The 16,621-nt window shown below is 41.8% G+C and overlaps 1 protein-coding gene across 1 annotated transcript in view; it reads right to left on the bottom strand.

The window, feature by feature from the left end:
* The window catches only part of LOC306837471 (poly [ADP-ribose] polymerase tankyrase-1), a 79,453-nt gene that overhangs the window by 17,749 nt on the left and 45,083 nt on the right, over positions 1-16,621 (bottom strand). Inside the window, exons 7-14 of the mRNA XM_079365169.1 lie at positions 16,028-16,119; positions 15,670-15,748; positions 14,496-14,667; positions 13,866-13,945; positions 8,502-8,647; positions 8,233-8,398; positions 2,599-2,818; positions 408-517 (exon numbers count right to left, since the gene is read on the bottom strand). Coding sequence (XP_079221295.1) covers positions 408-517; positions 2,599-2,818; positions 8,233-8,398; positions 8,502-8,647; positions 13,866-13,945; positions 14,496-14,667; positions 15,670-15,748; positions 16,028-16,119 — 1,065 coding nt within the window. The remainder of the gene's footprint in view (positions 1-407; positions 518-2,598; positions 2,819-8,232; positions 8,399-8,501; positions 8,648-13,865; positions 13,946-14,495; positions 14,668-15,669; positions 15,749-16,027; positions 16,120-16,621) is intronic.

The following is a 16,621-nucleotide window of genomic DNA, read 5'->3' as shown; positions in this document are numbered from 1 at the left end:
AAAAGAGTATTTTACAGGTGGAGATAAAATGTAAAAACAAGGAAGAGTGATCCAACGTAAGTGGTGAGAGAAAAAGACAAAACAAACATCTGCAGGTGTGGCAGATTTTCAGTCTCTGTGGACGTCAAAGCCTGTCACCTCAGGTTTCAGACGACTTCTTGACACTGACCGAAGATAGAAATAAACAAAAGCACATTTCTGCGCTGGGTTTCGTGTGAATTGTTAATAATTCAGAGAAATGTAATCATGAGTTCAAAGCACCAAGTTCAAGAGTTGAAGGTAGGACTGGATCATGTATGAGATGTTCAAAAGGAATAAAAAAAGGCATCTCATCTCTGAACTGCACTTGTGATCTGAACTCTGTGAGTGTGTGAGTGTGTGTGTGTGTGTGTGTGTGTGCGTCTCACCCCGTATGAGGCAGCATTGTGTAAAGGTATCAGCCCTCCTTTGTCCTGTGCGTTCACATCGGCTCCGTGTTCCAGCAGATACTCTGCTACCTCCAGGTTGTTATATCCGGCTATAGAGAGAGAGAGAGAGAGAGAGAGAGAGAGAGAGAGAGAGAGAGAGAGAGAGAGAGAGAGAGAGAGAGAGAGAGAGAGAGAGAGAGAGAGAGAGAGAGAGAGAGAGAGAGAGAGAGAGAGAGAGAGAGAGAGAGAGAGAGAGAGAGAGAGAGAGAGGTGTGGAGATGTTGGGTTGAACGAAGGACGGAGAGAAAAAGACAGTGAATGACGGATACTTAGAAGAGCGGAGAGGAGACAATGTAGTCAGGTTACATGACAGGAGGAAATAAAGCGAGGAGGAAAGAGACACGTGGGCCTACACAAGGCGCAGCATGACAGCGTGTCATCATCTTCCCGTTTATGAACAAGTACATGAAGGCAGAGCGGGTGTAGGAGTGAGCCTAAGTGGTCTGATGTATAAGAGAAAAAAAAAAACCTCTTCAGAATGTTTGAGTACTTTCTGAACTTTAAAAGTTTCCACTCATACGGCAACATATTTGAGAATTAAGAGACACTTGATCAAAAAGTCCGGCATGACATTCTCTTTGAATGAAGAGACTTAAAGTGAACCGAAAGACACTTAATGGAATTGAGCTTGTATAACGTCTATGCAGAGTATCCATCAGTATTTCACTGATTCCACTCAGACACAGATGTACGAGGGCTGGACGATACATCAAGTTTTTTAAAGATATATCTTTATATTTTCAAAGCAGACATGGGATAAGACAATATTGTTAATGTATTCTATAGTTTATGTTGCATTAAAATAACGTTCGACGCTGCCAGTTCATCTATTTCTCATCTCACTGTCTCTCCCTCTTCACCCTGTTAACCTCCGACTCTGACGTCGTTGGATGAGTTTTGGAAATCTCAAACCTTTTAACCTTGGCCTTAATGAAACCGTGTGAGCCAAGGAACAACCAACCGATGATGCTGTTGTCAGAACGTGTGCCCATGAGAACAAAAGCAGGATGGAATAAAACAATATGAAGCCAACATGTTTAAATCCTGTTTTGAATCTCATCTAATGTGTGTGTGTGTGTGTGTGTGTGTGTGTGTGTGTGTTGGGGTGGGACGGGGGTGTTTGCGTGGGATGTAAATGTGTGTTCGTATTAGTGCAGGTTGTGTGTGTGTGTGTGTGTTGTGTGTGTAAAGCGTTGGAGCTGAACAGTACTGTACATATCTCTCCTGTTATCTCTGCAGCTGATGTTATCTTGATCACAGATCCCGTATAATTAGATGAGTTTTTGTTTGTGCACCTGCAGTAACTCTTCAAAAGTTCAATAAGTTTGAAGGTCAATGCAGAACACTTCAGCTCTTAAGTCATGAAGTCAAAAGAGACAATAAGTGTTCAATTAGCATATCATTTACATACAAGTACTTTTATGGTCTTTTTGAAAGCATAATGTCTTAACCAGCAAACACCCACAAACAGCTCCTTTGTAAAACCTTTACAAAGACAGACTGCTTGTTTGCCGTTACCTCATCACAATTCTTCTTCTGCAGTGTTTTGTATTTTCACTGTTTCTCTTTGATGCGTTCATATTTTTTCCTAGCGAACATTTTGTACGGTTTATTGAAACAAATGAACCTGTGTGTATGCTTATCATAAAAACAAACATGTAACACTGTGTTATTTGAATAATCACGTCGACTGAGCTTCCTGTTTTCATGGATGTCATGTGAATCGAGCTCATGCTTTATCCTGGAAGATGTTTTTTTTTTTTTTTTTTTTTGCAGTGCAAACAAAGAAAAAAAAAATCATGAAATGAATTGCTAATATGCGCTCCTTTCTGTGTCAGGGTGTTCTTGCTCTCAAGACATGAGCTGTCAGGATGAGTTTTTATCTTGTGCTTGGCTCTGCACTTAGCCATAACCCCAGGAGGGGGGAGGGGGGGGGGGTTACAGACAGAGTTTCAGTAGCAGCAAATGTACAATTTTCATAGTAGCTTAAATGGCTACAAACAGAACCTAATAACATATGGCCTGATCCTCAATGTGTACATAAAAGGAGCTTTAAAAAACAAACCTTTGAATGTGTCTTCAAACATCTTTGTCCACAACTTGACGTTTGACGTTACCAAATGCATTTTACCTGCGAGGTGCAGAGGGGTTGAGTTGCGTCCCTGTGTGTCCCGACAGTTGATGTTGTCGGGGCTGCACAACTTCTGCACCCTTGCCAGGCAGCCTTTCTTTGCAGCATCGAGAAGTGCGGCGTCTCCTCTCAGAAGGTCCTGAATGTCCGTGTCTCCGTCCTTCACCAGGTCGAGAGACGTGTTCCCGTCTCTGTTCTTCTTGGTGGGGTCTGCTCCGTGCTGCAGGGAGGACGGCGAAAAAAAACGGGACAGGTTAGTGTGGAGGGAAGAAGGAAGGGGACGGATGAAAGGTTCTGTAAATGTCCATGTTTATCCGTACAGGCTGACCTTTTGAAGAAGAAAAAAAAAAACATGTGTGCAACCAAACCACACAATTATCAATACCAAATGTAAAGACTGGAACGTTGGATGAAAAAAAAAAAACTGAGCCTTTCGTCTAAAAAGCATCAAACCTCAAAAGCCCTCATTGTTTAAACCCCAGTGGAAACGTTTCACTCAGATGAGGAACCGACGATGACAAATGACGAGTGAGAAGTGGATGAAGGTAATTCACCAGAGAGAAGAGGAGAGAAGGAGACGAGAAGGAGGTAGAGAGGTGAGGACAGGACATCCAGTGAAGTGGAAAACACCATATACCCCGGGGATGGGGAGGGGGGGAGGAGGGGAGACATTTTCATTGCCCGACTGTCTGTAAGGTACCGCCATAACTTGTCATTTCATTGGAAGTTTTTTGAAATCCCACTCATTAAAATGGGATGTTGTGCGACCCCTCCACTGGGTATCCACTGTTGGCCTGAAACTGTCCGTTATACCTCTCTCACAGCTGTATTTTCATTTTCAACGTGTCTCTTCATGTTCAGATTGTCTGCCCTACTTCTCTTTTTCTATTATCTCTCTGCTGCTGGTCCAATCATATTCTCATGTTAATTTATTCTCTATCCAGGAAGTTGGAATGGAGACCCATTTAAGCTATGATTGGGGATATTTACATTTAAAAACACGTAGGTTTTGTTCCTCTTCTTTTTGGTTATAGCCTAAAGTCTTTCCATTTATAGCAGTGAGTAATTTCAGAACCCAAATTCTTTCACGACTCATAAAATGTTGGACTCATTGGAAGCGAAAGCCTTTCACTGTATTTCGTTTTGTTTATGTTGATGATCTTTGTTTCAGCGGGTTTCAGATTCCCAAATAACCAATCAGTACCGTCCCACTTTTTGGGACCCTTCCGTTGGGGTGCCAAGAATGTGGAGCCGACCAGAAAAGGTGGAGCTAAACTCTGCAGTCCGTTGATTAGTTGAAAGAATTGTCACTTCCTGTGTTACGTCGGCAAACAAAACTCCGCCGTGTTTAAACCATTGACTGTAATACACAGCTGATTGTTTACGTCTGTATTTCTCCTCGTGGCACACAGCCTTCTCTGAAACAAAGCTTGATTGAGTTTTTATAATAAAGAGTCACCTGCCAGTGACAGAGTAGATGAACTGCTGGATGTCTCTCAGCGTTGGTTTTGTTTGTGTAGCGTTTTTCTCCTTTGTTGAATTTATTAGTTAGCGGTTAGCTGTTAGCTGCTATCATACGACGCTATTTACATTGCGGCTATTGGCTTAAACGGCACCTACCAAAGAGGGCACGGGTGGCTGTGGAAACGCAAACGGGATCGGGCTTAAATCGAACTAAACCGTACCAAACTGTGCCGATCCGTACCTGACTGCTGTGTGGAAACAGGGCTATACAGGACGAAAAAGGTCATTAGGATTCGTTATCTGGGCACAATAGAAACCTTATTAAATGTATAGGCAGTTTTTTTTATTGTGCAAAGTGACACACACAATGTGCTAACGAATAAAAGAAAGTCCCCCACAGAAGCTGGAATTTCATTCAAACAGGAAGACGTTGTACTGTTCGTGCAGGAGGATCATCCATCCTGCCAACATCAGGAGTCATGTGAGTTCACACATTCTGTGCCAAGCTCTCACACGTTAGACTCTTCTGTAATTAAGAATCAATTCTGTATGTTCCTGCACTTCTTTTTAGATAATGTTAATACGCATTTTGTGCTTCCCGTAAGACCCTTTCAGAATTTTGCACAACGCTGCAAGCAAACGCAGCAGTGTTTAATTGTGAGCACAAATCCAACACAAAATAAAACAAAACAGGGACAACAGAAAGTTGACAACACAGAGCAGACAAAGGAGAACCTTAATGCTGAACTCTGGAATAGTTTATGCAAAAAGAGGGAACGGTTAGATCCTGAGGCCATGGCAGATTAACACCAAAGCGCGGGAACACTCTGATATTGTGTGTGTGTGTGTGTGTGTGAGAGAGAGAGAGAGTTGAAGGGGAAATGAGGGCATCACCATTTGTATAGAAGAATCACAAACACAGGCTCAAATGTAACCAAAATCCAACAACTTTGAGATGTTCTAACTACAGAGTGAAAAACGCCGAACCTCCCCGCCTCCTCCAACGATCGATCATCTGCCTGTGCCTCAGACTCAGTGAAAGTGCGCCCTGAGGCAGCCCCTCATGTCTCTCAACTACGAGGCTGTTTTGAGGGCACTTATTGAGATTTGTGTGCTCGGTTCACAAAGCCACGATAAGAAACGCGTTTCCGCTGCAGCTACATACGTGATAGTAAAACCGAGGTCACGGGTACAGCCTCTAACATCAGCCCTGACATGCTGAATTTAACAGGCAGCGCAAAGATCGATTTGCTTCCCACGCTCTGAAGGGAAAAAATGAAGTCTGTCAATGAGGTTACTTCAGACAAAGATGACTAATCACTTTGGATGAACTCCTACTGACATGAGGCAAGCCTTCTGTTGGATGAACACGAGCGAAGCTGCTGAGGCAGATGGTGCTCTTGGACATGTGCTGACCGATGACAGGACAACAGGTCTTCATAAGGACTGGACTTCCTTTCCTGCCTCAAGTTAACGACTACAGATGGGTGTTTTGTTAAAGGGTCAAGAACCCAGAGGAGCTGTCAAAGCCTCTGGAACGATCACCCGTACGAAGTCCAGTCTCCACTGGTGTTGAACGAAGCCTGGTGTGAAGCTGACGCGACACGACGGCAGGCAAGGCTGCAAGTCTTACCTGCCACTGTAAGGCTGAAAGTCATTATCCTATTCACTACTGATTCACTGAACTTCTAATTCATTCAAATTCTTTAAACATCAAAAAAAAAAAATTTAAACGGCTTGAATTTTTTTTCAATAGTCACATTTCCTTTTCCTTTCCATTTAATTCAAGTTCCAAGAAAGCAGAAAAGAAATGCAAAACTAAATGTGTTTTCATCTATAACTGATATGTGTGTGTGTGAGGAGACGAGCAAATCAATACTATAATAGACAGTTGATAAATTAAGTTAAATGATTACTCAAGAAAAGGACACAACGGGTCATTCACAGACGTCTTCTTTAAAACGTTCACATCTGAAGTTGTTCTGAAGACGAGTTCTATGAGACTCTGACAGCTTCATCAGCGTGTTCTTAAATGACTGACGTGTTCCATCGCTCTGCGTTCCTAAATTGTGCCTGTTGTTCCCAGTTAGCGTAGGCAACCGCCAACTAATGTCCATTTACAAAAAAAAAAAAAAAGGTCATGGAGCTGAAAATGGCGTCGTCAGACTCCTAACAGAGAACAAACTTCATCAGCGGTGAATGTAAAGTTCTGCTGCAGGAGCTCAGTGTGCTGCAGTGTGAGGAATAGTTAACACAGGAACAAACAAAGAGACGCATGGGATGTAATAAACCTAAATATTGAATGTGAATTAAATGGTCACGTGGTTTTGTTCTGTATTTTTAAAGCCCATTTGGATTTTACGATCCAAAACTTATTTATTCGATATATTATTTGCGATGAAAGAAAACATTGTAAACCTTTTAAAACATCATTTAGCCCGAGCCGATCTTGTGAAAGGTAATGAAAAGATGGCCCCGCTGTTGGCTTTTCGGAACATCTCTTATATTATTTTATATATTATATGTCACGGTTCTGCTTGAGTCTCAGTCCAATGCAGGATTTTGCGTCTTTTTTTCCCTCAGTGGTACTTCTCCACCTGAGCTTGGCATGCTCAATCCTTTCCTTTTCCTAAGTGCTTTAGTTTGTCTGCACTCCCTTTCATGTGCACATTGAAAAAGCAGAGAAACACAGATAGAGCTTTTTAGCGCTCTGCACAAATACAAAGTAAGAATGAAAAACTGTTTTTTTTTTTAAAAAATTCACCCCCACTGAGCTGAGCTGTCTCCTACCTTAAAACATCACCCTCCTACTGCACCGTCCGCTCAACCAGAACTGTCCTCCCAGCAGCTCCACACCACCAAACAGCACATCCATTCGCGCCCGCAGCATCATCACACTTTTGCTTTGATACCGGCAGCACTGCTCAAATGCACTCAGCTTCAAAGCTGCAAGTTTGCTGGTGCGAACTGTTGCGTGCAGCACTTCCTGTTTCCTAGTTTGTCAGGCCCTGACCTTGTCCTGCTCCCAAAAAGTTATCCTGTTGCACAACCTCACTGCACATTCCTTCTTTTTTTTTTTTTTTTTTTGTTTGCTTCATACGCTTTTTATTACAATATTTAATGGGCCGTGAAACAATAACGTTTACTTCTCCCGTTGTTGTTGTATAAAACGTAATGTTGTTATTGTAAAATCCTTCTGTTGTGATTATTCAAAATGTTATTATTCAGGTTTTTATTTCCCTGGTGCATCTTGTACCGACTGCTCGAAATGCTGAAAGCAGCGTGCACTTACAGAGAAGACTTTCTGAATATTAAGTCTTAAAGTAGGACAGATTTTTTTTTTGTCTGTGCTTGGTTTGGTGTATATTCTCCTGCATATGTGCGTGAATTCAACAGTGTCGATCTGAGAATAATTTATGCGTCCCCATATGGTACCAGCAGAGCGCTGAACTGACTTGTCTGGAGGTGATAAAAAAAACAAAAAAAACAACACACATTCAGCTGTTACACTGCCACATTTCACAGGACTCATTTGATCTCGAGACAATCAGCGAGAAAGCGCCTCGACATCATCATCATCATCATCATCATCGTCGTGACGACAAGTCGTACCTTCAAGGGAAAGATTTGCGTATGAGCTCGAGTCGTAGGATAATTTGGAGACGTGGACTGTAGAAGTGAGCAGGTTGACTAACATTGACTCTATTTGTCATTGATTACATTAGCAACAGATCATATTGTTACACAATTCAATAACCTGATTCAACTTGACAAATAATCCCTTACTTCTTAAGACTTCGGTCCAATTCCAAAGGGAGAAGGAACAAAGGCTGGATTGGTGAGGATTTATGACGAGTCAAAGAAGCAACAGAGGAAACATGTCATACTGTCAGGAGAGTTTTGGAAAGTATTACTGTAGTAGGAGAAATGACTCTGTAACTTATCATTGGATGGTGTGGGTGAAAGCCTCCGCTCCTTCAAACTTGCTTTGATTTGTGTTGAGAAGAAAAGATTTGATTCCATTAAGCCTCGCCTCTAAAACTATCGCTCCCGTCTGATCTTCGTGGAAATGACTACCGTTAAGAGTTTTGCTTGATCATGAATTGATCACGCATTGGTGGCGCCGAAGTTTGCTCGGCATACGGTGAGGAGAAAGACGCAAGGTCTAACCTTGAGCAGCAGTTTGCAGATCTCGTATTTGCCCTTCGCTGCAGCTTCGTGGAGCGGCGTGAACTTCCACAAGTCTGCCACGTTGACTGAGGCGCCGTGCCTGACCAGCAGCTCTGCCACCTCGTAGTGACCGTACGAACAGGCGTTGTGGAGAGGGACCAGACCACTGCGAAAGAGACAGAAACAAAATGAAGCATCATGTGTAATTGATACTTTGATTTTTATTTTTTTTTTTTACAAAAACTAAAGGAACAGCGTAAGCGTCACACCCTTTGTCCTTTGCGTGTACATCCGCCCCGTGGTGCAGCAGGTACTCCACCACGGACACTCGATTGTAGCCAGCAGCGAAGTGAAGAGGAGTGGAGTGTCGTCCTTCGAGGTCTCTACAATTCACATTCTGAGCCGTGCACAGCGACTGGAGAGAGAGAGTGAGAGAGAGAGAGAGAGACAGAGACAAAAAGGGAAGATTAAAATATCTGTTTCACGGTTAAAGAGCTGAACTAACAGGGGGGGGCAGAAAGAATTTATCACAGCTTTTAGCTGCAGAGCCAATCACATAGAAATGTTAATCCAGATTTAATTTCAAAACTGTTTCCATTATAGGCTTTAAAAAGTGAGATTTTGAAAATGGGGTCATTTTCAAGAGGTTTTTCATCGAGCATAATCATAATAAGAGTTATTTTAATGCCCAAGTGTTAAAGGCATTTACTACTGTACAAGTCGACGAGTCTGATAACACATCGAATTTCATCTTGTTTAATGTCTCTATTTAGCAGAACCATTGCAGTTAGAGAGTTTTTTTTTTTTTTTTTTTTTTTTTTTTTTACTTTTTAAATTATTTCGACTTGTTCTTAAATGTAGCTCATAATGTTGAGGATAGATGAAGCAGTGGGACAGTGTTGAACTAAAATCAGATCATATTTGCTGTGCTGATGCAACTGATTCATCCTTTCTTTATCCTCCACCAATAGAACCAGTCCTGCAGCGTGAGTGAGAGGTTTCATGTAGCCCAGATTTATTTTTAAATGCATCACGGAACCGTGGAAGCAGGAGTCTGTTGCTTTGGTGTGTGTGCTATTCTGAGGTCTGTCGATCCAGAGCCCAAAGAGTGTCTGCTGTAAATGTTAACAGTCCTCTCCAAGTGTCAGAAAAGTGAAAGTGATTCACAAAGTTAAAGCTCCAGCGCTGCATATATCATTTAATGACTGTCCGCTCTTTAGGCTCTTCAGTCAGAACTTAGATGTGTATAAGTGTTTTTAGCCAGATTCAGTGAAAAAAAAACTAAAAAAACAGAACAACTGACTGTCATGATATTCAAACAATTATGACCCCTGATTTTTTCTCCTGCAAAACCACGATTCACATACAGTCGGCCATTTGAAATCAGATATCTTCATTGGTTTAGGTCAGGGGTGTCCAAAGTGGGGCCCGGGGGCCATTTGTGGCCCTTGAGGGGATTTTTTTGCGTCCCTTGACTTCAATCGAAGAATCTGAATTTTTTGGCCCGAGGCCACATTCAGATTCCTTTATTTTATCTCTTTTTCATGTTAGTAAGGGCGATCTATAAAAGCCTGACTGTTCTTTCGAAAAAAATAGAACACAGTTTCCCACTGCAATGAGTTTTTGTGTATTTAGATTATTTTTTGAAGAGGTCAAAAGACAAAAAGTCCCTTTCAATATTTAAAATATTAAAAAAAAGTTAAATAATTTTTTTTTAGAAAACCTGTGGCCTGTGAGCGACAATTTTGGCCCACAAGAAAAAAAAAGTTTGGACACCACTGGTTTAGGTGGATTACTGTGATTATTATGATTCAAAACTCATGTCAAATTCAGGACAGTTTTTTAAGAATCTGAGTAACTTACAGGATGAGGTCAGTATTTACTTCTGACCAGATCCTTAGAAAAAAAAAAAAACATCAGTTCAGCTGTACTACTGCTATGAGCACTAACACCACGAGTACTATTGAAATGCCCCATGGGGACAAATAAAGTTTTTTTTAAATTGAATTGAATTAATATGTTATGTGCACATGGACATTTAGCATGCTAACGCAACGCAGATGATAGCAAACAGGAAACTTCTCGACTGCTGAAAAGTATTTCTCCTTGCGAGCGTGATGACATCAGCATCGAGATCAAAGCAACTCAAGTGATATTGCACACCTTCACAGAAACACGACCAAGCTGCTGCTGCTGCTGTTTGTTAAATCGAAGCATGACTGTACATCATGGCCTGCGTCTCACAACTAGAAATACACCTCCCCAAAGGCTAACAAAATATCCTGAAGAGAAATCTCGAGAAGATATGATGAATCACCCTGATATATATCAGCCTAGACTTCAAAGATTGCATCACCTTTTCTTTTTTTCCCTCATTCCCTTAAAAACCGCTGCCAACAGCCAAAGCAACATCAAACAAGATAAACAGTAGTTCTGAGTAGAGAAACAAAAAGAGGGAAAAAAAAACCAAAACAAAAAAACACAGAGTAGCACTGTTCATCTGCCCACCCATCCGGTTTTTATGATGAAAAATATGTCAGTGAAATGAAATATGTGGAAAAGATGGTCTAAGAGGAGCAATAGCAACAATATTGAAGTTATTAACTGAAGCTGAGAAAAGAAATGCATGTCTACTGAACTGAGACAGACACCGGCATGCCTGCTGTTCTCAGATAATAACTGATCTAGTGTTGTCTCAGAAACAGTTGCACCTAAGAACAGAACAAAGACAAGACACGGGTGGGTGGTGGGGGGGGGGGGGCCGCGACTTTACTTTAAAGTTTACTTTTTATCGCCCCCGTGGAAGTTATTCTACAGGAAGCGTAATGACACATCCTGCTGGCAGACTTATTCCTCAATTTCAGGCCATTATCCCTCACTTCAACTGAGGCTGAGGCAGTTGCTTTTTGAAAGATGTGCTTCCAGGGAAAAAACAATAAAATCTTCTCCCTTACCAGCCGAGCAGAACTTCAATTCTCCACACAATGAGAAGGCGGAGATTAACTTGGATTGAAGCTGACGGCGACAATTACACTGAAATTAGTTTGTTTTTCCAAAGCCAGTAATTTTGGTGTGTGGAGACTTGTGGTGTGAGGTCAGTGGGGTCATCTATTTATTCTCTCCTCTGACCACCATAATCTAAACGAAAACAGTCAGAGAATTGGGCTGTCACGAAAAAAAACTAATACATTCATCACCTCTTTCAATATGTAAGCCAAATGTCTGTGCGCGCTGCATCATTTCACTTTCACATTATTAATGTATAACCGTACAGAGTTTAGGAAATGGTGTAATATAAGCTTAGAAAATGTAGAGCTGCGCCTTTAAGTCGATCCATTTATTTAAAGCAAATTCATATTCATGATCTATTTTAACAACTGAACGGTCTGTTAATCTTCTTTTGATCCTTCCAGTCCTTATGAGAAATGAGAATTAAAGGCACAGACACAAAATATTCCTCTTTGGTTTCGCCCTGTTGGAAAAAAAATAATATATATATAAACACTCAGGTGTATCACCTGGTGATGTGGGCACTTTAAAACTGGATAACTGACTAGTAACAATGTTCATAAGGCCTATTGTGAGCCTCCATCCATTGTCAGTTGAATGTAGCTGAAGCTTGAAAAAAATAAAACTTGTCAGTTACTTATTCAAACAGTATTGTATGTCTGGCCACACGATGAATGAAGGTCCGCTAGCTACTCTGCATAAGCTCAGCTTCTAGAACATCAGGTTCTTCGCCTGATAACGGCGTCTCTATTTTTCACAACAGTAGTGGTAGTTGTCTGCGGTTTGGTGGTAATCAGAGCATTTACAGGAAGTTTCAAAGCTTTTTTTTCTCTCTCTGAGAAAAGAAAATCCCCGCTGTGGCTGGAAAGAGAAAAATTGCAGCAGCAGATTGATACAGAGTCTAAAGGTTAGAGTCTGAGCAGAGCAGCAGTGGGATTTCTATCGCGAGCAGAAGCGTCTTTAACGCGCAGTTAAAAACATCAGACATGTAAATAAAGTATCCATTGATCGTAAAGACATTCTTAAACTGATTGGTTTGTAAAGGGTTAACCTTTTCGGAGCTGGAACTTCGGTTTGTGGGGTAAAAAAAAAAAAAATCACAAATAATGAATGAATTGGAAAAGGTCCCTAAAGGATAAAATCTGTCTCACTGTGACCTGGAATCTGTGATAGCCTCCATCGGTGTCATTTGAACAGATGGCAGGGACGGTGCAGAGTGTTGTTTTTCCCAAAACGTCAATCACTCGCTCAGCCAGACTGTTAACCCCAGTCCCTGAACGGCCGTGTGTGTATGTGTGTGTGTGTATATGTGTGTGTTTCAGGTAACAAGAGTCTGACAGAAAGCCAGACCAGAGCTCATCGTCTGCTGCTCTGCTACAAACCCTTTGCCAACCTGCCGTCAGACTTCAGACACTGACAGACCCTCTTTATCTGGGTAACCCCATCGCTGTGCGTCTCTGCGGGTAAAGACACAGATTTTTCACTCAACACAAAAATACTTCTGTCAAACTCTTTAGCGAGCCTTGCCAGGTCCTGACATTTGGTGGGTGGTTTTTATCCGAGAGCATATTACTGTGCATCACGAGCGCCACACTTTTAACATGAGTGGGCCCAGTGCAAATCAAAGTGCTAACAGTGGCAGCGCAGTGAGCTGCACATGATGACTGTGATTATACTGAGGGCAATGGGAAAAAGAAGTGTGTGTGAAGACCAATAGAAAGACTCGAACAGAGGGACGATTGTTACAGATGTTTACTTGCGTCACGTTAAAATCACAACACGCTTTGAATCCAGTCACAAACATCTTTCTGGATTATCATTTACAAAAAGCCTGTGACGTAGGAGAATATGTTCAATGTGCATCACTGCTTCATGATCGGGTTTTAAAAATGTATAAACACAAAAAAATATCCTTTAAAGCCTACAAGAGGTGTCTGTTGAAAGTCAGTTAAAGCTATTATAGGGCCAATCATTCTGGGAGGGATTCATTTCAAACCTTAAAAAGATTTATGATTCCTCTGTGTGAATCATTTCCCATGATTGGTGTCCAAGGCCACCTTGTTTTTCTCAAGACCTTTTTTTTTTTTTTTTTTTAATTATTTCAAATGAATAAATATGGATTGTTTGGAGGGGAAGACATTGTGTTCTTCTGTTAACCCTAAACTACCAAGACCATTTTTACAAGTGAGCTGCCAAAACAAGGAGCAAATGGATTAGTTCCAATTGTTCCACTCTGCAATACATTTGGACACACAGCTTTTAAGATATATGATATTGTCAGAAGAGAAAACTAATCTGCTAGTGGAGAGATAACTGTATGACTGAGGCGCGCACACACACACACACACACACACACACACACACACACACACACACACACACACACACACACACACACACACACACACACACACACACACACACACACACACACACACACACACACACACACACACACACACACACACACACACACACACACACACGCACACACGCACACACGCACACGCACACACGCACACTGCCTCTGGTTCTGGACAGACACAAAGACATTACTTTTATTTAATTAACTTTGCAAGACAGTGTTTAAATCATTGACTGACTAAATCGTGAAAGAAACAAACCTTGACAGTGTCCAGGTCTCCAGCTTTCGCAGCTTCCAGAAGTCTGTAGTCCACATCGGAGTTTCTCACTGGGACGTTCTCTACAGAGCAGATGCAGAAACGCATAAGAAATTCAAAATGACTTTCACGACAATCAGCAAACGGAACAGACAAACGCTGTTTAAGATTATAATGCGTGGGTTAAAGTTTAGAGAAAATAAGAAAAGAAAAGTTTTGTTGTATGTTTGGCACACAGCTGCTGTGATTAAAGGAGGAGCTTGACAAACTGCATGCTTTGCTGCAGAGACTGAAGATCGATACACCTTCATACTAAATATGATGATTAAGCCTTCTGTGGGTTATTTAACTGAAAAAAAAGAGGGACAGCCAAAAGGCTGGCAAGTCTGGGTTGATGTCACCAATGAAAGTCAAAATATCCAAAAGTGTGGAGTGACCCTCCCCACGGAGAAATAAGTTGGCTCGCACTGACTCAGAAGAGATTTCCCATCTGAACCTCCAGTCTGGCAGTACCAATACTGACCTTTAAATCCAATCCAAGGTTATCCAACTGGTGCATAGCAACCAAAAAAAAAAAGCTCTCACACATCTGCACACATATCCACCCACACACACACATAAGGGGTGGTGTACCGTTGAGTATTTGCTGAACAGCTTCGTTTCCCATTTGAGCAGCAGTGAAGCCCTGCAGCGACACCAGTGAGGCGTCTGCCCCGTATCCCAGCAACAGTCTGCAGGTCTGAAGGTGGCCCGCCAGCGCCGCGCGATGCAACGCCGTCTGTCCCAGGGTGTCAAGGGCGTTGACCTGCAAACACAAACACGGTCTTGTATCACGAGTCAACACATTACTACATAGTGTTTCTTTACTTTAGAGGATGAACATGATTTACTCTGCCTGGGGGGGGGGGGGGGGGGGGGTAGTGTTCTTGTTGCTGTTTGTAGTCCGAGCTTTATTGACCAATTAAGTGTCAGCAGGCTTTGGGGTGTGTGGGATACACAGTCTACATGAAAACCAAAATGTGTCTGAATGTAGAAACAGATCTCTAGATTAAAGCTAACAGTCAAATAAAGATCTAGCATTCCAACTTTTCAACAAAACCTTCTTGATGTTCATAAAAGCCAATCAGAATTTAAATTCCCCGACTGCCTGAAACACAAAATCAATAATTCAACTGAATTTCTGCAAACCCGCTCCTCTTCGAGAAAGACTTGACAAAGCTTGCATTTACATTTTGTACACATCCAAGTTTCTCAGGTCATTTCTTTAAACTTCAGAGCCTTTCATTCCAAGTTAATCACAGGAAAATCAGCTTCTTGTTAGGACTCATACACCTGAAGTAAGCCACAGTGAAGTCAAACTCTAATCTGATGTTAAACTTGGGGGGAAAAAAATGTCGCTACTGACATAAATGCGACTCAGAAAAAGGTTTGTCAAACAGTGGCAGACGATGACTGTTCGTGGGTGCTGAGATTCAAATCACACAGCAGAAAAAAGTTTGGATCAGACATTTACTGTATACTTGGATTCAATGTTGTCTAAAACACCGTCTACATTTTAAAAACTTACTGCTTTTTGTTGGGGATGAGATTAAAATACGCCCCCAACAGCCAATGAAAAACATGGCTGATCATAATCACACAGCAAGGTGTCGATATGAACACGGATGTAAACAGAGATCTACAAAATGATTATAGGAAGCACTTTTGGATATAAGAAGGATTACGGTGGAACTAATGAGATAAATAAGAGGATGAAGATCAGACTGAAGATACGAGACTGTAAATAAGCTAAATATAGACGGTTTACCTTTGCACCATGTTTTTGTAGCACCTCCATGATGTCGTTGTGAGCCCGCTCTGCGGCCACATGGAGAGGTGTCATGAAACTGCAGAGAAGGAGGGAAAGGTTGCCGTTCACAGTAGTTAGAACGTGTTGTTTCTGCTTCGAGCACAGGATCGTCTGCTGAACTCATTTGTTTGTTACAGTCTGTATTAATTTCACTTATCTAAACAAAGACAGAGAAACAGACTAGAACACAGACTAGTCGCCGCTTCCCTCCACAAATACAGATGCCGGGCTTCAATTACCTGCACGTTTTACCAGTTTGTAAACAAACATTATCATGCTCAGACTTTGTCGGGAGGATGAGCGGATGAAAACTCACTCTTTGTTCTTCTCGTTGACATTGGCTCCTTTTCTCAACAGCAGCTCCGTCACCTGTTTCCTCTTTGGGTGTGGCGATGCAACTGCACAATGCTATAAAAAAAAAAAAAAAAACACACACACACACAAAGAAAAACATCATTTGGAGAAGGAACCTTTATGTCAGGCCTATTTCAACTGGCGGGCCAAGGTCCAACTCTGGCCCGCGGGTGACATCAGACTGGCCGGTGCACCACTCAGTTCTATTTACCGGTACAATAAAAAAAATAAATCACTAATAAATGGGGGAGAACTTGTGGACGACTGTCATTGTTGTCACAGTACATTTTTCAAAACAGCACAGCGCTCCTGTTTAATAGAACATCTTTGGTTCCGTGCTGGCAGCCTATCACAAGCTTGAGCTGTTAATGAAAAAAACAAAACAAACAAATAAAAAAAACGGCTTTTGCAAACTTTTTCCAAGCTCCGATTCCATCAAGTGCTTCAGTTACTCCTGTGGTGGGCATTGCTTGTCTGGGCCCCCCGGGCTCCTTAACTTTCTGACAATTTGGCCCCCTGAACAAAGAAGCTGAGTAGCCATGCTTTATGTGAACAG

This window comes from Symphodus melops, assembly GCF_947650265.1.
Source record: "Symphodus melops genome assembly, chromosome: 16".
NCBI classification, from domain to species: Eukaryota; Metazoa; Chordata; class Actinopteri; order Labriformes; family Labridae; genus Symphodus; species Symphodus melops.
Note: the sequence above shows the minus strand (reverse complement) of the source record. Positions and strands in the feature narration are given on the sequence as shown.